At 36.8% G+C, this 26342-nt stretch overlaps 1 protein-coding gene across 1 annotated transcript in view; it reads right to left on the bottom strand.

The window, feature by feature from the left end:
- Positions 1-1022: 1022 nt before the first annotated feature.
- Positions 1023-26342, bottom strand: part of WDR49 (WD repeat domain 49) — a 123175-nt gene continuing 97855 nt past the window's right edge. The window contains 10 exon segments of the mRNA XM_063103562.1: positions 1023-1062; positions 1849-1990; positions 4320-4429; positions 11841-12022; positions 15822-16019; positions 16557-16744; positions 18722-18886; positions 20522-20566; positions 20569-20616; positions 22669-22799. Of these exon segments, the coding sequence (XP_062959632.1) occupies positions 1023-1062; positions 1849-1990; positions 4320-4429; positions 11841-12022; positions 15822-16019; positions 16557-16744; positions 18722-18886; positions 20522-20566; positions 20569-20616; positions 22669-22799 (1249 nt within the window).

The raw sequence follows: 26342 nt of genomic DNA on the forward strand, positions 1-26342 counted from the left end.
GCTGTCTGGATCTTTTGTTGTTGTTGTTGTTGTTGTTGTTGTTTATTACTCATCTTCTCTTCTGTCTGTGGCCCACTAGGACAAGATAAGTATTCCCCATATTCATTTTTAAAGGTGAATCATCCTGGTGAAGATTATAGGACAATCAATTGAAAGTCTTATCAGATACACTAGAGGCTATTTAGAGCCCTGAAGCTTATGGATTCATGTTTTGGGGGCTCAGAAAAGGATGCCCCAAGATATGCCACTTTGGACTTTGAACTGAGAGCACCTGAGGAGCAGCAACTGCATGGGAGAGCTTTCTCTGAAGTTTCTCTATCTACCACAAAGACCTGGTCCTCCAGAAGATATTCAATTGTGTGAATCCCTTCCCCAGACGTCTCATCAACAGGAGAGAGACTGAGGCATATCACTGGAAAGAAGACTAGGGTTGACACCAGACCCAAAGCCCAGATGGACTTTGTCCCACACTATTGTCTGTTCTTCAGGGCCATTCATCTACCCTAAAAATCATTTACTCTCTCTAAAAGTGCCTACAGTTTCCACGTCCCTCTCCCCTAGAAGAAGGATATGTAGCTTCTAAATTTCATTGAGTTATTGAATACCCACTTTCCTGGGATGCTCCCATGCATCTAATAGATGTGTGTATCTTTTCTCCTGTTAATCTACTGTCTATTTCAGACTAAATTATCAAACCTCAGAAATGTGGGGGGAAAGTTTCAAACTCCCCTACAATGCTTTTAAGAGAAATGAGCAGAAAACATAGATGACTCTCACAAAAGAAAGCAAATGATTATAAATTTAGCAAAGAGAAAACCTAAGAAAAGATAAAGGAAGCTGATAATAATTAGACCGGAAACTAGGGCAATGAGGAATGACAGCTGCACCTTGCTTATAAGTGGAATTTCAAAACACGATGTTGACCAGCTGTTCTCACTTTCCATAGGGGGCTAAGCCAAGAAAAGAGGCTTTAACTTCCACGAGTGTGGACATAAGGAGGTGCTTTCCTACTCCAAAGGTTATTATTTCTCGAGGATGATGTTGAACCCCATCTCGGAGGATCTGAAAAGTTTAGAAAACACAGATCTCAGATGGTCTGAGTATAGCTCTGATCTTTTGATTGTTACAAGTTGAAAACTTGCACTTTTCATTAATTATTTTAAATGAGCTCCCCTGCAGTGTCCATATGCTTTCTGAGTGCTTCACTGAGTGCTTCCACAGGGCCCCTCTTTGTGGGAAGGATTTCTGTACAGAAATCATTCTTCAAATTCTTAGAAACTCAGAAGAATAGAATAGTCTGAAAAACAGTATTCTTTTGCACATCTTGTTTACAAATCTTCAGAGATCACTCACTTATATTTTCTAAGTTAAGCTTTCTTGTCCTCTCATCATGCTAGCCTAGCATTGCAGCTGGAAGCTTCTAAGACAATACACTTTAAGTGGCCTCTATTTATAGTGTTTCACATGAAAAGAACAAAGCCAGACTGCCAGAGACTGTTCTAAAGCAGTCTTAGGATAGCTCTTTGTCTGGTATTAGTTTGGAAAATTAAGGTTATTTGGGGAGCAAGTTCTCATCCATCGCAGATTCATGATACATGTTCATGACATTCTGACTTCAGAAAAGTGACAAAACAAAGATGTTTCTTTTATGTATTCCAGTTTGTTGGCTGTCCTTCCTGAGAGTACAGATCAGCAGCTGAGCTATAAATCTCAACAGTCAAACTACACTTCATTTCACTGCATCCTAGGGCAAACATGTGTTCTTTTCATGCTATTCTGCTTTATTTTTTTAATTGATTGAGTTCCGTGGAGAGAGGTTATGGAGGTGTATGATGGCTGAGGACTTACTTAAGCAATGGATGCTCTGGAATTTGAGGATTCTCCTCCCCCGGCTCTTCCTTAAAGTATTTCTCGGGGTCTAGAAAAAAAGTAGGTTTATTCACTTCAGGCACCTCTTTCAGGGGGCCAATGCTTAATGACCTAAATGCACCTTTCACAACAGCGGGTTTTGGGGGAGGATAGGAAAAAAAGTACAATATCAGTAATTCTTTGGAAGAAGCTAGCACATTTCCAAGTTAACTTTTTTGTATTTAACCTTCCTGTTACTCAGCTGGTACAGCTGCAGTGATCAGCAAACCCTATAAACACAGCTGTTCAAAATAAATCCATGGTCCTTTTTATTCAAAGAGACCAAGAGGAACTCAAGGCTTCCCATTCATTTATTTTGTATTGTGCATTTTTTGCCATTTTCCCTTGAAAATGAATATTCCGTAGTTTTGGAAAAGCTTCAGTTTCTCTTTTATCTACAAGAAAATTGTATCTTTTGTGAAATGGAATCTATTCTTTTTCAATGCTTAACAAAACATCCAAAATTTTGAATTTGCAGGTACTTTTTCATTCCATTGTAATGTAAACCAGAGTTGTGTTATTGTATTTATTATGCATACAATGAGAGGATGGTAATCTGTTTTAATCATACCCTTAAAAGGAAGTCTTGGACAAAGTGAAGTTTTCTTTTTGTTCTATGTGAAAAGTGGATAATGGAACAAAAATCTACAACATTTAATCAAGATATGATTTTATGTTTGTTTAATTGTTAGTTTTGTGAAGGTAGGAACTGTGCTTTTGAAATTATGGTAGCTCAGTACCTAGGAAAAGAAAACTAATCCATCTTCTACACCTGCTATAGAACAAGTCCTCTGCTTTTAGTGGTTCTCAAACTTCAGCAGGCATCAGAATCATCTGGAGGGTTTATCAAACTATAGACTGCTATGTACTATCCCTGGCTTCTCATTTAATAGGGGCAGGGTGGGGATGAGGGTCCCAGAACTTACATTTCTATTAAGTTCCAGTTGATACTGATGGTGCTAGGCCAGGCACCACTCTCTGAGAACCCATGTGCTATGTCAAGTTAAAGAAGAAATCTTCACAACTTGTAAGGTATCAGTATGCCCTTAAGACAGATGAGGATATTTAGGCTCAAGATACTTTAATAACTTGCCTGAGTTTCCGTAACTAAAGTTACATAGGTAAATGGTAGACAGTGAACTTAAGTTCAAGTATGTTTAACTCCAAAGGTAGTGAACCACGGTATAACAGTAAGTAAGAGTAACAATAACATTACTAATAAAATTGCCTTGTTTCTATAATATGCCAGGCACTGGTCAAAGTTCTTTACATAGATTATTTCATGTAATCCTGACAAAAACTCTATGGAGTTGTAGGGAAAATGAAAAATAAATGGTCAGGTCCCCTCAGATGTTCAGAATCTTGCCAAGCATTTGATGTAAATATGCACGTGCGCCCAGGTGTTCCTTGGCTATTGTCTAACGTAATTGCGCATGTGCACCCAGGTGTCCTGGGTTATGGACTTAAGTATAAAGGACAAGTGGCTCTGATCCACAGTGCCCCCCCACTCCCAGGATGCCCCCAGGGGGACCACAGAGAGGCTGCGTCTGCTGCAGGAGGCTGTTGCTGCCAGGGCCCCCCAGATACCCTGAGAGGCCACCTCTGCTGCTGCTGCTGCTGCTGCTGCTGAGGACTGAGCTCATGTGGTCTGCCAATGACTCCCAGGATCTTTCCCAACTACCTAGCATGGACCTGCATGTGAGGGGTCTGGTGACCCAGTCTGTGCAACACGTTTGTAGGGTCTGTGAGCCCTAGCCCTAGCAATATAGGAGTAGATTAATTTATAAATGTTAACAAATAATTATGTACATTTTGACAACAAAGTTCACCAGAAATTCTCAAATCAACATATCTGCTCAATAAAAGTGAAGCATCACCTTGCATATAAGTTGAAAAAATATTTGTAGTGAGTAACATATTCTCATTATATGATGGAGCTGAATGATTCTCACCTATAATATGCTTCAGAATAATAAAGATTTATTTGTTTTAACTACTTTTAAAATAATTATTTTCTGGTCATCCAAAAATTAAACTAATGCACTGTTCTGTGTGACTTTCGGATTCCTGAGAGCAAAAGTAGTCTTTATTCATCTTCATTTCTTAAGCACTTAAGGAAAAGAATTAACATTGTGGTGCCATCTCTGTTTTGGGAACCGCAGTAGGCACTTTGCACGTTTTCTGATTTAGACCTCACACTTCTGCCACTTGGATGCTGTGCAGCCTTGGACAAGTCGCTTGAGGTTCCTGAGCCTCACTTTTCTCCTTTGTTAAATGGAGATCACAGGACCTTACATGCATGTTTATTAAAGAAAGTGAGCATTCCTGGCACACTGAGAAGCTATTTGTCTTATTCATGCTAATCTATGAAATAATACCACTATAAAAATATATCAACAGTGATTACTTACTGGATGATTTTTCTATAACTTCACCACTGTAAAGTTTATGTGTTTTTTTCTTACAGGTATTTCTTTTCTTATATTTCATATCTAAATTTATGTCTTCTGATGGTCAGACGCTGGAAGAAAATAATTTGTGATAAAATAAAATATTAAGCACAAGGATAAACAGATTCTTTCTAGCTATAAGTCCATATCTTACTTAGACAAAAAAAAAAAAAAAAAATTCTATTCCTGTGTACCTAAGTAGCGACATTTGCTTATACTAATTAAGCCATATCTTTGAATGAAATGCCTGCTAGCCAGGTGATGATATAAACGGGTGAAAGCCAGAGAGCCCAAGAGTCTAGTTAAGCAAGGAAACTGTCTCCATAACAACTGGAAGGTCTGATGAAAAAAAAAAAACTGTGCAGAATAAAATTTCACAGAAACACATACACACTATCCTTGCCCTGTGTGAAAGTATATGGTTAATGACAAGTAAGCATCATTGGTATATGTCAAAGCCTATTTATCCAATGTTAGAAATGCATCTTCATTTATGGTATCCAAATGAAAAAAAATTCCATATTTTTAAGCCTTGTCATAAAAATATATTTTAAAAAACACTTTAGATTAATTTAAATCCACAGAAAAGATTTGTTATCAATAAAACACATGGAGTATAATGATGATGTAGGTGTATATTATTCTGTCAGAAATAGAAAGTGATCTCAAATACATTTATCATTCACTGTCATAGACTTTAACCTTAACAGCTACAAGTTGTGTTGCCAAAAATTGTTAGTGTCTTGGGATCACCACGCCAGCAAATATGCCCCTCTTCCCCAAATTGTGAAGAGCTGTGGGGATCTTGAGCTGCCGTCTCCTTCCACCTCCCTTCCTTTTTTCCTTTAAAGCCCTTCATTATTACCACTCTCCCACCCCCTAATGTTTATTCCACTACATATTTCATAGCTGTGAGGACTTTGAGATGTTTCCTGTGCTCTCAGCCTCAATTTCCCCCTCTATATAATGGATTCTTGCTGTGGTTTTAAAGGAGATATGATGAACGAAAGTTCAGTGCGGTGCCTAACAAAGACTAGTGCTCAGTAAATGTTCATTTCTCTCCTTCCTTTTACTCCACTCGGTAATGTCAACATTGTATTTAGTTGTCTGATTCTTTAGCCTTCTCTTTATCATGACCTTGATAGTTCTGAAGAATACTTGTTAGATTTTTTTGTAGAATGTCCCTCAATTTGGGTTTGTCTGATATTTTCTCATGGTTAGACTGGAATAGTGGGTTATGGGGAGAAAGACAGCCAATGTGAATGGCCATTCTCACTTGAAGGACTCAAGTGTTTTACATCACATATAAGTGTTGAGTGATAACACAGATGATAAACTGTGCTTACTAAGCCCCTTTTTTTTTCTATTAACTAAATTGCAGACTTTATTTGGATTCACCAGTATTTTTCACTAATACCCTTTTTGCATTCCAAAATCTAATCTAATACGCCCCCGTTTTTATACAATGTTCATGTGTTTATTTTTGTAAGTCTGCCAGGAACAAGGTCTGGAACATGAAATACCTAAATTTTAGCAACGGTTTTGCTACAGGTGATTTCTTTTCATCTTTTTCTTCTTGCTTATTTGTACTTCCAAATTTTCCCATAATGAGCATGTATTACTTTTGTAATAAAGAAATTCTAAGGTGGTATTGTCTAAATTATTCATCTTAGCTATAATTTTTCTAGATTAGAATAATTTTGTGAGTCCAGAAACTAAATATTGCTATAAATTAAAACAAATGCATGTGTTCTATGTTTTTTGTTTCCTATTTTATCCCTTCACTTATTTTCTTCTTTTTTGTTGTTTTTTTTTGGGGGGGGGGTCATTTTCTAATGGTAGTATAATTTTTTCAGAATTTAAGAAAAGGAAAAATCTACTTCTCCATATCAATTGTTAACATTAGGACTTTCTATTAGTCTCTTAAATTCTATATTCATCCTCATCTTCCCAAGACTTAAAGAAACTCTTCATCACCTACCTATTCTCACAAACAATGTTATAAAATATTTTAAGCACTATGGAAACTAGGTATTTATGTATAAGCCAGAAGATAATATATGCCAAAATTTTTAACCTGGGAAGAGAACATTAGGTACTAAGATGAGATCATAGCTTTAAATCATTTATTTTTTTCCTTCATTTTTTTCTTTCTTTTTCTTTTTCCATCTTTCTTACTGTGTTTCCCCTTCTGTCTAAACTGACCCCTATCTGCATACACATACCAAATGTGCTTTTTCCTCTTCAGTCTCTCTAAATTCTTTCACACATTTACTTTTCTTTTATATATTTGCATAAGGACAAGAGTTAAAGTGATTCTCTCCTTGAATCTACTAATCTGATTAAGTAAAAAGGCACATTCTTCAGAACAATATTTTCCTAAGGAGAAAATGGTCTATAATCTTTTTGGTATTAGATAGAAAGCACAAAAGACATTTTACAGCTGACAACATTATTAAGCTTGTATGTTTTCCATGGAAGATTCCTGGCCACATTCCCGGGAGAAGTGAGGGATGTACTTGACAAGTCAATTCTAAGGATACATTTTAAACCATTTTCTTTCAATTAGCTCAATAATTCCTAAATATTATTCTGTACTATGTGATTATTACAAAATCTTTCAATCCAGTCATCTCAATTAGATAAAAGCAGAAATTTTAAAGATCACAAATAGTTTTTGATGTATTATTTATCATTTAAAAAAATACTGTACAACAAAAATGACTTTACTTCTCAACCCTGGAAATGTGCCAAAGCCTACAGAAACTTATAGGCAAAATGAGAAGATCGCTCTGCTGTATTCCTATTTAATTTGATAGAGAACAAAGCTCCAGTTTAAGAAGAAATCTGTGATTTAAAAACCTACATTTCAGCATGAATTTTTCTAATACAAAAAGTGTCAAGGAACAATAGGAAATGAAATGAAATGAGGTAGAAAGAAGTAAAGAAGCTGTGAAAGAAGCAAACAGTTCAAATTGCCAATTTTTGAATCTAAGGAAAGGCTGAAAAGAAAATTTAAAAAGGATAACTGAGTTTGTCGTGAGGAATGGGAAATTAGTGTATTGGGTGAAATACTGTTAAACAAGAATCTGTGGCACTTGCCTTTGGTCTTCTAGCAGTGTGAGATAAAGAGAAACAATGATCTATCTGTGTTACCCTGAGATAACTTGATTTCCTCATCTATAAAAATTGAGTTGGGTGGGTGGTTGGGGTCAATTTAACCTGTGTAAAGTCTTTCCATGCCCAACGTTCTATGATTGTACAGGATCGGTCATGCTGTATTTCTAAATTGAAAAGATCCTTCTGCCTGAAAGTAAAATGCCACTTGACATTTCCGCAAGCCATAATTCAAGGAAACAGAAGAACAAATACTAAAGTAATTTAGAGTAACAGTACGTTAAAGGAGGATTTGTTTTTCTTCTATCTCCCTGTCAGAAGAGGTCAAAAAAGCCTGAAAGTAAAATAATTAATTAATTGAGAGGTAAGAAAGTATTCAGACATTACAAAGGAAGGAGCTAGATGTACAGGCCCACTTTGCTGAGGAGGTAGCTCTAAAACTGATCTTGTGATATTGAGGCCAACCATCACTCAAGGGTATAAACAAAAAATTCAGAGGATTGCATCAGAACGAGCTGTAGGTGCGCACTGAATCATCCTCCCCCTACTTCTAGCCTCCACTTACATGAACCAGTTAATGAGCTTAATGTATATTCCCTGGGGTAACCATTAGCGAGACACAGCATGACAAGAATCTCATTAATAACTAAAAAGTCTGCAAGCAACAAGCCAATTGGGCAGAGAACAAGGAGGCAACAGTAGAGCAGCAAAGATGTGTGCGTTCCCTATGAGACAAGCAGAAGTTAACCCAGGAGTTGTGCAAGAGCAGAGGCCTGGCAGTGTGAGGGGACTATAACAGAAAAACACCGTGGTGTGCATTCCCAGAAGCATGAGCTAAGTGGAGGTGAGCCACAAGAGACCAGCCAAAGAGTTCATTCGTTCAGAAATGGGCAATGCAGAGGTCCCAGAGTGGGGCCATCAAAGAACCTTCAACTGTACCCCCAGAAAAAAGAGTAAGCTTTGCACATCTGCCAAGCCTAGAGAACAACACCACCAGAATTTTCCTTCTCCTTTTCCATCTTCCCTTCACATCCTCTAGGAATGGGAAACTATGACTAGTGATTTAAAGGGAAGAAAAGACAGTTCTCTCTGTAATGTTCCACCTGTTCAACATATATTTTACAGAAGCACCGATTAAAGCATGGTGGGAATTTTATAAAAGAATTATTTTCTTGTCTGTTCTAAGTAAACCCTATTTCTTTCCTTACTTGGAATAGATAATAAGTTGAAAGTAAAAAATTATTTTTATTATACTTTAAGTAGTAGATTCTAAGATCTATGTCCACAAAAATTCTGCTTTGGGGACCAGCCCATGGCTCACTTGGGAGACTGTGGTGCTGATAACACCAAGGCCAAGGGTTTGGATCCCTACATAGGGATGGCTGGTTGGCTCACTTGGGAGAGCACGGTGCTGACAGCATCAAGTCAAGGGTTAAGATCCCCTTACCACGGTGCTGACAGCATCAAGGCAAGGGTTAAGATCCCCTTACTGGTCATCTTTAAAAAAAAAAAAAATCTGCTTTGGAATTGTATATGCATATTGGGAGGAGTGGTTCGTTTTACAAACATTTAGAAGTTCTTTACTAAATTAATAATTAATAAACTTTCAAAACAGAAAACGTTAGACCCAGATAGTTTCACTGATGAATTCTACCAAAAATTTAAGGAACAAATGATACCAATTCCCTACAATCTGTTCCAGAAAATAGAAGCAGGGTAATGCTTTGTAACTCATTGTATAAGGCCAGTATTACTCTTATACCAAAATCAGACGAAGATATTTCACAAAGAGAAAACTATAGAGCAATATCTCTCATGAGCATAGATGCAAAATTCTACAACAAAATATTAGCAAATCAACCCCAACAATGTATAAAAAAATTATACACCATGACCAAGTGGAACATTCAGGTATGCAAGACTGGTTCAACATTTTAAAATTAATTAATATAATTCATCACATCAACAAGTTAAAGGCCAACCGCTTCTTTAGCTTTCTCAATCTAAGGGGGAAACATCACATGATCAAATCAATAGGTACAGAAAAGGCATTTGACAAAATATAGCACCCATTTATGATACCTCAGAAAACCATAAAGAATGGCTACAGAAGACCTACAACTAACATTATACTTAATGATGAAAAACTAATGTGTTACCCATAATCAGGAACATGGAAAGGATGTTCCCTCTCTGGTTCAACATCATACTAGAAGTCTTAGCTGATGTAAAAGAAGAAAGAAAAAGAAAGAAAGAGAGAGAGAGAGAGAGAGAGAGAGAGAGAGAGAGAGAGAGAGAGAGAGAGAGAGAGAAAGAAAGAAAGAAAGAAAGAAAGAAAGAAAGAAAGAAAGAAAGAAAGAAAGAAAGAAAGAAAGAAAGAAAGAAAGAAAGAAAGAAAAGAAAGAAAGAAAAGGTACGTAGATTGGGAAGGAAGAAATAAAACTGTCTTTGCTTGAAGATGACATGATTGTCTATGTAGAAAATCCCAAAGAATCAACAACAAAAAAAATCCTCATGGAACTAATAAGCAATTATAGCAAGGTTTCAGAATACAGGGCTAACAAATAAATATCAATTTCGTTCTAATATTCCAGCAATAAGCAACTGGAATTTGAAATTTAAAATACACCATTTACATTTGCACCAAAAATTGAAACAGACAGGTATAACTTACAAAATATATACAAGATCTATACAAAGAAAACTAGAAGACTCTGATGAAAGAAATCAAAGAAGATCTAAATAATTGAAGAGATAATTTATATACATGGGTAGGAAGACTCAACATTCTTAAGATGTCAGTTTTTCCCAACCTGATGTGTAGATTCCACACAATCCCAACCATAATTCCAGCAAGTTAATTTGTGGCTATGAACAAACTGGCTAAAGTTTAGGTGAAAAGAAATAACTAAGACCAAGAAGAGCCAAAAGAATATTGAAAAAGAGCAAAGTTGGAGGACTGACACTACCTGTCTTCAAGACTTACTATAAAGCTACAGTAATCAAGAAAGTGTGGCAGTGGTGAAAGAATAGACAGATTAATGAAAGAGAATAGAAATCCCAGTAATAGGCCCACACAAATATAGTCAATGATTATTCACAATTGCATCATTCAAAGCAGTCAAGATGTCCTTCAATGGTAAATGGATAAACAAATTACAGTACATCCATACAATGGAATATATTCAGTGATAAAAAGGAATGAGCTATCAAGTCATGGAAAGACTGAGGAACCATAAATCCACATTGCTAAGTGAAAGCAGCTAATCTGAGAAGGCTGTTTGATTCCAATTATATGACATTCTGAAACACGCAAAACTATGAAGACTGTGAAAATATCAGTGGTTGCCTGGATTCAGGGGGAGGTGGCAAAAGAAGAAAAAGTGGAGCACAGGCCATTTTAGAGCAGTGGAACTATTCTGTTATGATACTGTAATGATGGATACACAACATTATGCTTTTTCAAAACCCATAGAACTGTACAACACGAAAAGTGAACCTCATGTGAACTATGGACTTTAGTTAATAGCAAAGTATAGACATTGGTTCATCAATTGTAATAAATGCACCAACTAATGCAAGACAACATGTGTGCAGTGGGGGTGGGGGGTATACAGAAACTCTGTACTTTCTGTGCAATTTTTCTGTAAACCTAAAAAAAGTAATATATGCACATGGTAAAAAAAATCCCAATTAAAGCAGAAAATACAATAAATAAAATTACCCTCTGAAAATAAAATACGTGTTTAGCAGGGAAGGTAAAATTATGAGAGCATGGGTTAGCAAGAGTATTTGAAACAAAAGAAATAACTAAACTGCCTGGTATTAGAGAGTAAGTGGAATGTACCAACGGGATCTAGTAGATTGACAAGAAGAGAAGAAACGCTGAACAACATGGAAAGGCTGGAAGCCTTAAGGAGAGTGATGTCTAACATTCAAAACTAAGCTCTTTGAACTTCTATCATATAAACTCCCGCGCATTTTACCAAAACCAGGAGTAAAATCTGACACACACTTTGAGACAGATAGATACATACATACACACATGCATACATACATACATTGTCTTTGAGGAAAGGAGTTAATTTCCACAATTAGGTTGATGGAGTAGAAATAAAAGACTAGATGACACTGAGTAGAAATCAAGAATTCAGTGAGGACAAGAAATAAGAACCAGATATGACTTTGAGAACATAAGCCCCACCCGACCCACATATCTACCAAACCCCCAAATTTTAGAGATATCCATTTTTTTAGAGGTAGCCATTGGACATTTCACAGAGCACAGAAAGAAGTTTGGGCCAATCTTATCTATGTCTTATCTAGACTCCAGTTGACATCTAGATAATATTTAAAATTACTTACTTGCATGTTGAATCATCTTTGTTTTTCATATTAAGTAGAGAATGTTTCATTGGGTCTACTTGTGATTCTTCCTTAGAAAATAAAGGAATTACTCTCAAGCTTCCCACTTGAATCTCACTTTCGATTAAATTAGTATCTCTTTTGGGAGGAGAAAGACAGTTTTCAATATGCCAATGCTTTGCCTGAAAAAACAAAGTCTATTTTATTTTTATAAAACTTATGTTCATCAAATATGTGCTTTACCATGTGTTTTCCCTGTGCTAGATTACTATCTGAAGTCCTGAGGACACACATAAAACATTGATTAAGACATGGTTCTTGTCTACAAGGAGCTTATAATCTATAGGGAAGATGAAACATATTCATGTAACTTTAATAAAGGTAGAAAATGAGAAGTGTCATAAGGAAGAGACAAAAATTCCCTGAAGAGATCATAATGAACTACAAATGAAAACTGTCATTTCCACTTTAAAATCCTCAATAACAAATGTATATTTACTAAAAACAAAGCCAAACCTTTATTGAAGAATTGCCAGAATTAATTTTTCCTACAACTACTTTTTTTACATCTTTACTAAAAAAAGTCCTCAAAAGCCAGTCAATTACTAAACTTGTTTCCCAGAAAACATATGTGTTATATGATAGTTTTCACAGATTTTGGCTATAATTCTTAATATACATCCATCTAGCAAAAGCTCCCCATTGATATTCTATTTTACATTTTAAATAAAGAATTGATTTCCTTGTCTTATTTCAATTTACATCCTACACACAGGAATGTAACAGAGAACACAGACTGTGCAATATGAGGGGAACATTAGGCATCCCAAGTATATTTGACTGGCCTGAAACTGATCAGCCTTGTTCTAAGGGTTTGCAAGGTGAAGTGCCTACAGAGGCCAGGCAGATAGTGTCAATAAATGCTTTGAATGTCATATATGATAATAAGTGGATAATAAATAGCAAACAAAATTCAGCCTCAGTGTTCATAGGCAATAGGGAAAGGTGGGTATTAACACTAAATTAGAGAGAACCCAATTTACATAAAGGGGGCAGTAGTTATTCTTAGAGAATGACAATGTTCTTTTTCAAGAGAAGAAACAAATATTGATTTTTATATGAAATCTTTTAATGTTTAAATATGGGAAACTAAATAAAATTTTAAACATTTGGTGAATAGGTACAATCAAAGTCACTGGCCACTAAATCAGTTGGATGAGGTGAGTACCAGTGCATGAAGTCTGCTCAGCACAACAGTAGTTAGTGCTCTAAGAGGGGCACTAAAGAATCTCAGGCATCATCTAATTTCTTCTTATCCCACAATCATACAACAGTTTTCTGGGATAAATGAATATCAAAGAATAAATCATCCTCATCTCTATTTCTGCAACTCTACAAATAGACATACCACACCACTTACTTCTAAACATTTAACTTGAAAGCCAGCCTGAGATCAATAGCTATATTATAAAAGGGATTTGAAGTTACTTTAAAAACTTCTTTCATTAAGTGAATGGAATTGTATTGCACTAAATGTTAAATACTTTAATTACACTTCACGTGATTAGAAAATTAAGTGTTAGGGCCGCCACAGTTTCGGATCCTATATAAGGATGGCCGGTGCGCTCACTGGCTGAGCGCGGTGCGGCCAGTCACAAAAAGGACAAAAAAAAAAAAAAAAGAAAAGAAAATTAAGTGTTAATGTCAGAAATTAAAATACATTACTGCTTCTCCTCATGTTTTTGTAACTGCTAGACCGGTATTAATTCAACTAAAAGACAAATGCATCATTCAAATGCGGGGCAAAAGTGACTATGTTGTACAAGTTAAATTTGTTCAGAAAAATTGTTCTGATCCTAGTTATACTTACTAATTGGGCCCCTCCCCCTTGTTAACTCTGTATTTTCATCTGCCTTCCATAACTTTCTATTCCTTCTGTAAGAGGAGTTCTCTTCTTACACACCATAGCAGGACATTCACTGTTGCTATTTTCGAGTATCTGCTCATTCATTCTCTCCCTTCCCTTCTCTTCCCTTTATTTCATTCCATTTCCTTTCCTTTCCTCCCCTTCTGCTCTCTTTCCTATGCTCCTTGGGACTAGCAGCATCCATATTCAAAATGGCTTGATAAAAGTGAATCCTTAAAAAAAAAAAAAAGAAAAAGAAAAATCAACCAGAAGGGACTAGAAAACCCAGCTGTCCTCAGCTTTGCCAATCTTTAGTTTCTAAAACTGACCTAGCTCCAGTCACTCTTTTTCTCTCTTAACGGAAGGAGAAAAAAATAAAACTATCCTCATGCAGGCTTTGGGGGGCTGAAGTCCTTCAGAAAAAAAAAAAAAACTTCACAAAAACAATTGATGAAAAATATCAAAGTTATAGAAATGAATAGTTTTACTAGCACACACTTCTCAATCAAAATGAAATTTAGCTACAGATTGTGTTTGGCAGGCACAGTTAATATGGCACACATATGTAGAATGGTCTTATTTATTGCTTTATCCTCATCCAAGGGACTTATACTCCAGATGTCACCCCCTTGATGACACTTTGTTTTTTCACTTGTCATTCAATTTCTGCCTCTTCTAAGCAGAGTCCATGTGGCCCCAGAGCAATGTCAATATTGCACTGGCTTCTTCAATTGCCAGAAGCAGGCTTCCAACTTCTCTCCCATTCAGACTGCCAGGGATTCTCCATCCTGTGTCATCTACCACGTACCTACCCACACACTTGTTTGAGTCCCCACTCAGCTGTGTTTTTTTCTTACTGGGAAAAGTCTAGCATCTGCCTCTTTACAGAGCGGAAGAGACTTATACAGCTCTTGTGTGTCATATTGAGACTCCCACCTCGCCCAGCCAAACATGGGTCCTCTTCCCCAGATTATTTTGTGATTTACCATCACCCTCTATGTCCTAAAGGATTTCATAAAATTCTTTCAGCATGGTTGTCTTCACAAATATAGCAAAAACAAACTTTGTTTTCAACACTAAGGAAAATCACCGTACTCTCATGGCATGAGACTGGCACCTGACATTACTGAAAAGAACCAAGTCAACTCGCCAAACAGAAATTGAGGCTTAAACTCACACCTGTGTTTGGACAGTGCTGGTGGAAGCCAATCAGATATATTTGGTCCCACAAAGCACAAAGGGAACAGGAGGAGAGTCCCCATAAAAATGAGAAAAAAAGAAAACCAGAAAATGTGAGACAACGTATGCTACATTTCTTCCATGCACCCACTTCATTTTATTTCATGGGCAGGTTCAAGTCAGAGCTTAGTTTCATGAGAGGAAGGGGTTAAAAGCATGAGCTCTGAAGTGACCTGGTTTGACTTAAAAAGCCGAATTCCACCAATTATTAGCTCTTGTAAGCTCAGGCAATTTACTCAAACTTTGTGCCTGTGTTTTCTCATCTGTAAAATGGAAATAATGAGAGTTCTTCCCTCATGGAGTGGGCAATTGTAACGATTAAATTAGTTAATTTATGTAAAGATCTTAGAACAGGGCACAGAGTGCACAGGAAAAACTCAGCAAATGTTAGCTGTTTTTCGTTATTTGGCAGGAGTAAATCAGACAATTTGTTCATTCTAAAATTTTCTATATTTAATTATCATCTTGATTCTTATTTGACAGTCAGTCACCTGTCTGTTTAATAACATGTTAATTTTGTCCACATTGTATTTTTACTAAATTTTGACACTGAATAAATTCATTTATTTTAGAGAAATTGATCTCAGAAATCCTGAAATGATTTGAGCTGCACAGAGCCACCATCTTTCCATGTCTCTGGTGTCCTCCACTTGACGGAACTGTCATGGTTCATGGTAAACATAACAAGTGATGCCTGTAGCTACAGTTCAGAAATGTAAGTCAGTTCTTTCATGACTAATGATCACTAAACACCACTGAGATTCAAATGGAAGTCAGCCCAAATTTATACTAAAAGTCAAGTAAATACTAGAATAACAAAGAAGCAATATTTCTACCTGACCAAAGATCCATACAGGAGCATTGCAGACACCAGTCACACAAACGCTGCAGTCTGCAGAGTAGGAGATAATCAGTAAGTGGCCACCGGGCTCACACATCTCTAATGAAGTTATCCAGTCCTCATGAGGTTGGAGTGATATTACCAGAGTTGGGGCCTGTGTGATTTTGTCCTTACTGGAATTAAGACAGTACTCCTGAATAAAAAGAAATGCCCAAACTCTAAAAAATCCAAATGTTAAATGATTACAGTAACATCATACTTTAAAAAAATTAAAAAGCTTGCTATGGAAATAGAAAAAGGTACATGTGGGAACAAAAATCTGTGATCCAAATGCAAAAGAAAAGTTTGTGATACCAGAGGTTAGAAAAATGGTATTAACATTAAAAAACAAAGTTTTCTAGCTGATTTGACTGACTTGGGAAGTAGAAAGAAAGGGAGGAGAGAAGAGGAGAGAAAAAGAATTAAGAGTAAGATCAGTTATTTGATAGAGATAAACTTTACCATGTATTATACAATTTTATATTATTATTAGAAAGTTGTTTAATCAGTGATACAAAAATCCCAAACTAACTCAGGATGGCAATAGTGTTAGAGGAAAGGACAGTACTCTATTTAAATTACATTTACAATCTCATTTCAATTAAGATATATCCTAATTATTTATGTTCAAACAACGCTGCAACAAAACGCACCCAAAAATAATAAAGATGTGAGATCTTTTTCGATTTACCTCTATATTCCAGATTTTCAACCATCTATCAAGATTGCCCATGGTGAGGTATCAATTCAACTTATCAGTAGACATAATCATGGATCCAACTTCACTGTGAGCCAAAAATTCTGCCAAAAGTTGCTTTTTAAATGTATTCCAGAATCTGACATAACCAGATCCTCCACATGATACCAGGTTAGCTCCTCCTAGCATGAAGAGAAAACCTAATTAGGAAACAAACAACAAATACCAGAAACAACTCCTTCAGTGGCTTGCTCTGTGGAAGCATATGATGTTGGAAAGGTGAGTAGCCCTAAGATAAATGCCCAGCACCACTTTAACTTTCTCAAATATAAAATGGAGATAACCTTGTGATAACCTAACTAGTTTGTGCTGAGTATTAAATGAGATAGGATATATACAATATTCCATGAAATTTAGCTCTCTCTCATTTATTCATTATTCAGACGTTATTAGAGGTTTTTAAGTTAGATGGAATTTATTTCTCCAAATATTCTTATAAAATAATTAATTTCAACATTATGATAATATCATGATTATATGAAATCCCAATCTTCCCTAATAACCCACTGGACACATACACCAAAGAAGTAAAAGTCCTCATGCACGGATTTGGATGCATATATGTAGTTATAGCAGGATAGCTATTGATTTCTCTATTTAGCAACCTGCTTAGAATTCTATTTTTGAGCTTTTTTTTACATTTTTTCATCAAGAATTCATTGTAAGCCCTTTTGGAAACTTTTCTCAGTTAATAGGCCTAGAACTAACCTTTCCATTTTCCATTTTTATATGCTTTGTAAAAGCACTTTACCTAAATTATTCTACTGTGGCAAAATTACTATTATTTAATAAATCTGTAGATGACTTTCAATTTGCTTCACAAATGTACTGGCGATTAACAATCATATCTGTTTAAGGTAGAAATAATGGCATATAGGTGCTTCAGTGAAAACAATTTGGGAGTACTGATAACATTAAGAAGAATTAGTGTTGAAGAAATGAGAGTAATTTCAGGATAATAGTTCATATTTTGAGTATGAGTGAGTCCTAGAAAATAGAAAGCCTTAGAATCTGTCTAAAAGTCTATTCTAAATATTCCACACTGTTTCTAAAATTGTGGGGGTATGTCTTTGATTCTTAATGTCATTGATTCTTAATGATAAAAATTTTTACATGAGTATCATGCAGCTTTTGCATTTGCAAATTAAATATGGGACAGTGAATATAGAAAACATGGTTCAGATATATTTATTTCCTTCTTCAAACATATAACACATATGTGTCTAGATTCTTAATGTTAAGAAAAAATACTTCAAAAATACAATTCTTATTTTAGATGCAAGTTCAAAGAATACGTATTACTCTCAAAAGCAGATTTTTATTCTGGGAAGATGAAAGCTGTATCAATGTCACACTAATTATCACCATTGGAAACAGAGAGAAAATTAAGCAAATGGTTATTTCATCTATGTAACAACAAATAACTACATTAAATCACATAGTAGCACAAGTATCAGTATACATTTCAACAGAAGATCTAACCAGGACGCTGACTTATTCTGGAAAGTATGCTCAGCTGGTAAAGATACTCAAAGCACTACTGAAATAATCAATGCAGAGAACAGACAGCTCTTGTCTTGGGGTCAGCAGTTATTTCAAATTTTGCTATTGCCCCAATCTCCAACCTCTTCATTATTTTCTCCCAGCTCATTTTGATAACAGGTGCCTGTACAGTCACTCTCAGACTCTATTTTTCTGCTATATGTGGACCTAAGTTTTGATTCATGTATTTGGGTCATATATCTTGCTGTGCCCCCCTACCCTTCTAAAATCTCTTTATGCCATAACTAGAACACAAATTCTAATTGTTGCACATACCAAACAGTTTGCCAGAATTTTTCCCACCCTGATCTTGACATAGCCAGCACTAGATATATTGGTCGTGGGATCTAGTCTGGCTCCTGCTCCTGGCCCATCCTCCTCAATTCCAACCTTGTTTACCTCGGCCTGTGGTCTCCCCGGACCCAGTACTAACTTGTTAGCTCCATGCAGTCAAACTCTACAAGATCTAGATAGAAATAGATTGAACTTTCTTTACTTCTCTCTTTTTCAACATTGTATCAAAGCAGTCTATAGAAAAATATAAATATATATTTTACCTGTCACTGCAATACTTTTTCTTGCTTCAAGGAAGCAAAGTCTCATAACAGCATTATTTCCCTTGGTGTCAGTCTCAAAGGTGAGGGCTCCTAGAGTCTCCTGGTCTGCCATGGGGTGGATGAAGTAACTCCTCCTAGCACTGAGAAGCTTTTGAGGTTGTGTATCTGTGATGGAGACAAAGCCAGGTGTCTTAATGAAGAGAAACATTTGCTTATCTAACTAGTGCCTATGAAAAACAACAGGCCCACCTACATCACTGTCTTGGATGACTCCATCAAATCTCACAATAGACTTCTGGTCAACAGCCATTAAGCCTTCCGCTGTTAACTTCCTCAACCCAAACTTGAAGGATTGTTTGATTTCATTTTTGTTTTGCATATTCCTTACATGCTGACTGTGTTTTTCCTTGATGTGAATTAATAAGGACTTCATATTACAATCACGGCTAATATCTTAAAGATCCTGATATGCTCAAGGCAAATGTGACTCTAACATCATTGCATTTCAGTTTATTAATCACTAATATTAATCTTGCAAATATTGTAATGAACATGAGGTTTAATGACTATTCAAATATATTTAAATGATCATATTTTATAAATACTATTTTTTAGTGAGTTACCCTGGCCGGGACGTTCCTTAATCGTACTTCAATTATCTCATGACATCATCTCCAGACAACAGTAATTAATGAAAACTGGAGATGTTCATCTCAGAATCTATGATTGTTACGAAAAATCTATACAGAGGAAATTTCAAAATTTCAAACAGGAAATCTATAGCAATGCCATTTGTGTCTTTTAGAAATATGATATTATTTACTTTTTTCTCATTTTTTTTCTCTTGTATTTAATGGTAACCTCAATTAGATTGCTGTAAGAGCGAGATGGTGCTCTCTCGAAGGCCAGTAAAGAGGAACAGGCAGAACCGCATCCTCTGCATGGAAGCTTCATACGAAACCTAATGGTTAGCTCTTTGTACATAAAGCAGGTCAGAGCTTTGTGTCTGCAGCCAAATAACTCCTGAAGCTTTTAAATTGGTTTTCTTACTCTTAATATATTACCTTCTCAGCTTTCCACAACCAACTGCATCTAATGGCCACTTCTTTCCTAAGGCCCAATTCAGCCTTAGTAAGTTTATCCAATTGAGACAACAGAGCCTCGCTGGGCCATGAGAAATGACATTTTCATTACCAAAATAAATTAATCTAAGGAAAAACTTTTAGTATCTACAGAAACTAAAATAAAATGTGAAAGGCAATTGTCAAGACATTTTGCTTAATATAAAATATTCATGTGCTCTGCTAAACTCCCATAAAATACAATCTACTCCATCTCATGCTCCTCACAGGTTTCTAAAGCAAGGAATAATTTAAGATTTCCAGGTGGCATAATATTTGATACAATCTCCAGATTGAGCCTGAACAGCTTATCAAGAGAACACAAGTTCCTATTTTCCTACCAAGGAGTACCCAAGGTTCACTCAAAGGCAATTTGGTGAGTTTTATTGGCAAAAACTAAACTAGATAAAAATGAGAGGCCTGCTCGCTGTTGTCAGTAATTCAGAAACGCTGACATAGCATAAAGAGAAGACATGGCAGGCCGTGGAGAATTTGCTAAGCCAAGTAAATCTCAAGGTCCTTTTTAGTCACTTTGACAAGGCAACAATATCACTAATCCTTCGTGCTTACAAACAATCATCTATAATTTAGGAGCAAGCTGCATCAGGTAATGCACTAAAAGCCAGGCATGCTGTAGTTCGACTCAGCCACGTTATTTTAGTTTCAAACTTGCACTCACCTGATTTTGATTTTAGTGGCCTCTGGTAATCAGGTTGAACCACACAGCATTTTCTGTGCTGTTGTTCCACAGAAGAATTTCTCCATCATAACTCCCTACATGAAACAGGATGAGAACATAAATCACCAAAAGGCTAGATAGAAAATATGAGCAACAGCAGCTCAGAGAAGTCATTGCCAATATTTCTTACACAGAATCTGGCACAAAGTAGACACTCTCTATATATTTTTGAAGACATGAAAAGTAATAACTAGTATTCTTATTAACTTTCGAGCTTACAATCCTCACAGCATAACCTGTGCAGTAGATGTGGTAGAAATTACTGTTATATCCTTTTATTTTACAGTAATAAAGCATTCAGAATAAGGGCTTTGCAGTTAAACAACTTGAGTTTGAGTTGTTAGCTGCGTAACCTTGAGCAAATTATTAAATTCTACTTGATGCCACTATTTCCTCATCTGTAAAACCAGGTTAATAATTGTATTTGTTGTGAAGAATGAAAAGTATTTAGGACAGTGCTGAGCATATCATAAGTACTGAAAAGAGTGTTAATTATCATACTTTTTATCATTAAGTGCAAGCAAATAATGTCCTTCTAGGTTTCTCTTCCCCACATCTCTTCATGTTTCTGTGTCTATGTCTTCTCATCCTTTCTTCCTCCTATATTCTTTATTGAATACTGCTTTCTCCAATCCTAAAATTTTCCCTACAGAAAGTCCTTTGCTACTGCTCTTTGCAGAGAAGAGAGAGAAACCCAAATAGTGAGGCTCAGTCTGACCAAGCCTGTCCTGTGGAGGAGCAACACAGCAATGCCCAGACCTGGCTCTCCATGGCCCAGCGAGGACAGCTCCCTCCTGAACACTGTCAGTGCAAGCAGATGGCAGAGGAGAAGAGTCAAGGTTGGGTGGAATGGACAGGTGGTAGCTGTCTTGGGATTTGGGGAGAGGATAGTGAAAATCATACTAAACTCTGTATTTTCCTTGAAAGAACAACCTGTGTAACTCACAAATTGGCCAAAGGGGATGGATTTCAGCTGTCCATGGGAGTATCCATCTTCTTCTATGATTTTGAAATGTTTACCTGCAAAGTGCTTAACCAAACTTTTTCACATAAGACCGATGGGATGAGAATGAATGAAGAAATTATCTATCCACCAACGCAACGGTATTTTATGACATTTCACAATAACAATCACACAGCTTCATAGTTCACTGCCTCCACCACGTTTCAGGATGAGATTCTCCCTGCAGAGGTGGATTTCCAGTGGCTACAAAGCATATTAAGCTACAGAGTTAGCCCTACCAAAAGGCAACCAGGTAAGTCCTGAAAAACTGTAACTTTAAATGTAGATAGATCAGTAAACCTCGTATTGTAACAGTTCTTAGATATCCTGGCTCCTTTCCTGTAAATTTCCATTCCTCTTAATTGATGACACTTTTGGTACTATAAAAAAAATTTAGGCTGTCAAAATATGGACTTCAAAATTTCATGGTGCAATCTTTATAAGTTGCTTTCTTTGGCCAGGAATGACACAACAACTTTTTTATCCTCTTTAATATGCCACATCACAGTATGCCCATGGAGATCATTTTAAGAGCTCGATTTGTTGACATTTTGTAAGGACCGTCTTTAACCAACATTATCTGGGCTAAATTATGCCAAAGAGCTAATATGTTCCCATTATGAAACATCTGAGTGCCATCAAGATGTGACTCATACCTAACAGCCCTAATGCTACTCCTGGAAAATGGACAATAAAAACAAAAACTAATATTCATTTAGGCGCTAACTGTGTGCCAAGCATTGTGTTAAACACTTACACAGATAATATGTACTATAAACCAAAGTATAGATATATGATTACTACTCAGAGAAAACTGTAATTCAGAGTTTAAATAACGTGCTCAATATCATGACACCACAAGTGGTGACACCAGGACGTGAAGCCAGAGAGCCAGGTCTAGGAGCTGATGGTCATAACCACTAATGTATTGCCCAAGGAATAAGGAACAAGAAAAACTTTAAGTGAAAGGGCTGCTTTTTCAAGATCTCTATTCAGTTTTCAGCTGAGAAAAGGCTTTATTTTTAAAGTGAGTGAATCAAAACCAAGCTGTCACCACTGATTGTTCAGTGAAGATTCTATTCACCTGTAACTAGAGTTTGCGGAGGTAAAAATGCAGCACACAAGATGTTATCATGGTGCTGAGCTCCTCCTTTCCACTCTTCAGGCTGGATGAAAAATTGATTGAAGTTCTGGGGTCGAAACACAGTAATAGCCCTAGTAAAAAGGATATGGCAATTTAGCTGTGGATCTAAAATTGATATGGATATTGAGTAGCCATTATCCACTTGGGTGGCATGATTTGAGAGGTCTAAAAGACTATGCTGCTCAAAATTTTATCCCCACTTGTCATCCATAGTAATGAAATTCCCACCCTGAACTTTCTTTTAGATTCTTTCATTGAATTCTCTAGTAAAATATGCATATTTAACAGCAGAAGGTTAATTATACTTTCACAACCATTGACATCAAACATGTATCCATTTATCACATTAATTATCCATCACCAAGACCCTAAAGAAAAGCTTCCCCATATGGGTACCATGTAACCACTGAGTTTTGTGGCAGTAACAGTAAAGGGAGGGGGGGGCAGTCTATGAACAAATAATGTTGAGTAGTTTAAACAAAATCAGTAAGGTTTTCCTTTCATCGAAGCTTCTCAGGACATTTAACATGTCAACATTCCCTGTGGCATTCCCCAGACTTACTTGACCACAGAGTCCATTCTCTTGGAGTCCACAGCATCAGGAACTACCATTTGTGGAACACACTTGGAAAATGCCACTCCAAAGAAATGGGACATAGGACAGATGTGTTTTGAACAGAAAGAATAGTTTTAGAGAGGTTAATATCTTGGGACACTGCTGATGAACTTGAGGAAAGGGCAGGATGGACAGAGAATGAAATGCCCGGTGCCTGGTGGGGAAAGGAGGAGTGTAAAGATTAAATTGTGGGGGCATCAATACCACTGCTTCTGCTCCGTTTGCGCTCTGACTACCAGCTAGTATGCAGCCTTTCCCTCCTTCTAGAGCCACCCACATCTCAAATGACGTTTGTAACCATAGGCTTGTCTTCTCATTCTCTCTTCAGCTCCCTGAAATCTTGCTTCTTTTCCCACCATTCTAAAGATCTCCTAAGTGTCCTACCTCAGCCTCTGACAGAGGTGGCTTTCTGCTCCTCCCTGAAACTCTTTTGTTTCTAGTCGGTCTTCCTTCTCTTCCTACCTCCCTAATCTTTCATTCCCTTGTCTCTATTTTCCCTTCCCTTCTTCCTCTCATTCCTTTTAACATGAACATTCCTCAATGTCATTCCTCCACTCGTCTCTGTCCACTCACACTGTCTTAACCTGAGATCCCACAGACCACCATGAGTTCCAATCTCACGTCCATACACATGGCTCTTAACTTTATCTTCACTCATAATCTTTTCCAGTATTGAATAGTTTCCACTTGCCAGTTAACAGTTTCATATAATGCTTCCATCAGCAACAGATCTTAACGTGCAAAAATCTAAACTTGTCACCTTCCCTCCACGCTAGCCCTCTATCCTGAATTCTCAAATTTGGTTAATAGATCAGCATTCCACCCTCCTGGATGTCTTTCTCTTCCTCAGTCTAATCCTATACTGAAGATTCTCCCTCTACAATATGTTACATATTCATCCTTCCTTTTAATTTTAAAAAGCCGGGGACAGCTTCCAAGTTCAGTGCTCACTACCTTATGGTAGGACAATTGTAACAGCCTCCTAACCAATTTCACTGCCTGTAATCTACCCACCTCTGGTACATTCTTCAGCCTGCTACTAGATTAATCATTCCATCCTGGGGCTCTTTGTATCCATTCATCTACAAGCATCTCTTGTTTTCTATTTGGAAGTCCCTGTGCATGGTGCTGCACAGTGCACATCCATGAGCATAATGAGTAAAATGAAAGGTGAAATGTGGTGAGTGCTGAGGAAGCACTGATCGGCTGCCAAGAAAGTCCAGGGCTGAGCTCACGGAGGCTGAGGGGAGAGCTGATATTTGGCCTGGACCAGAAAAGATGGGTAGGATTCAGAAAATAAAAGCACTCTGTGTGCTTTAAAATGCCCTATTTTAAAACATGTATTAGTTTTCTATTTTCTACATGAAAATTTCAAATACGTTGGCTCGTTATGCAAAACCCAATAATATATGGGTCCAGTCTACTTTTTTAGAATTATTTCTCTCTCTTCTTCTATCCTTGCTTTTCAAAGTTATATGTGAATGTCCAACTAAATATCTGACAGGGACTCTGGAGAGTCACAGAGTAAATATGAAGTATGAATTTTACTCAAAGAGTTTAGGGGAAATTTTTTTTTTATTAAAATAAAGATAGATGAATTAATGAAATAGAACCCAAAGTTCACCTGAATACAAAGTTTCAAATAAATGTCTTGCTACAGGAGCTATTTTGAACTGTTAAGGGTATTTGGGGGCTGAGTTTCAGAAGCTCACCTTCTTGTCCAACCCAAACAATATTCTTACTGTCCTCTAAGCACCCCTTACATTTCTGACTCTTTCTTTTCACTCATGGTGTACTCTTCTCTCACTCTATGGAATTCCTTTCACACCAGACCCACATCTACTTCCTATTCTTTTTTTTAAAATTTTATTAATATTATTTTTTATATTCTATGATGTTGTTGTAGAGCAGTTGGGAGGGAGAGCGAGAGAGGAAAGAAATGGGATGGAAGAAGGAGGAAGGAGGACGGGTGGAATTGAGGCAACCAGCCCAGCAGCGACCACCAAGCCATGCAGGAGGTGCCCCAGGCTCTCCCAAGCTGGAGTGTGGGGGGCCAAGGGTCTCAGCCATCATCCCCCCCCCACACACACTTAACCAGCCCGCCTCAGCAAGAAGGGCCCCAGGTTCCTGAGCTGGGAGGGTGGGGAGCAAGAGCTATTGCCACACGCCCTTGACATCTGCACCCAGCGTGGCAATAACCAAGCCACCACTGGAAACCCCCCAGTCTCCCCTGTGGGAATGTGGGGGTGCCACAGGCCTCCATCACATTTACCTAAGGCCCATCTTGGGCTGGTAGGCTTACTTAATGACTAGGATTGAAAGAAATAGTTCCCTCTTCTGACCTCTTATGTCACTCACCTTTTACTTATGATGTTTCATGTTATATAGTTTCAGCACTTTGGCTAGATTCTAAGTTCTTGGAAACCAGGGGCCTTGTCTTATTCTGTGACCCCACAGTAGCAAGCATAGTGACCTACACATACTGAGTATTCAATAAATATCTGCCAAATAAATAAATAAATAATTATCTGCTTAAATATCATCAGCTTAGGTAAGTCTTCCCAGACCACCCTATCTCAAGACTGTCCCTTGAGTCCCTCATCACATCACACTACCTCATTTTTCTTCGTAACACTTACCATTGCATGACATCATGTTCTATATTTACTTGTTTATCTATTTTCTGTCTCTCCTACCATAAAGTAAGCTCTAGGAAAGCAAGGACTTTGTTTTTTCCCTTCTGCATCAGAAATGTCTAGAATAATACTTAGCACATAACAGGCATGTAATAAATATTTGCTGAATTAATGTATGAATTATCCTATTTGTTAAATAATGATTTTAATATTAATATTACTTTAATAACTTAAACAAGGCTAGAAAATAATATAAATAAGGTAATTTGGAGTTCCGAAATTTCAGTTTAATCTCATGATAGCTTCATAGGTATATATTTTTAATTTTCTCTTTATCTACTGGTAAGTTTGATTGAAGAGAT

The sequence above is a fragment of the Cynocephalus volans genome, chromosome 1 (assembly GCF_027409185.1).
Source record: "Cynocephalus volans isolate mCynVol1 chromosome 1, mCynVol1.pri, whole genome shotgun sequence".
NCBI lineage: Eukaryota > Metazoa > Chordata > Mammalia > Dermoptera > Cynocephalidae > Cynocephalus > Cynocephalus volans.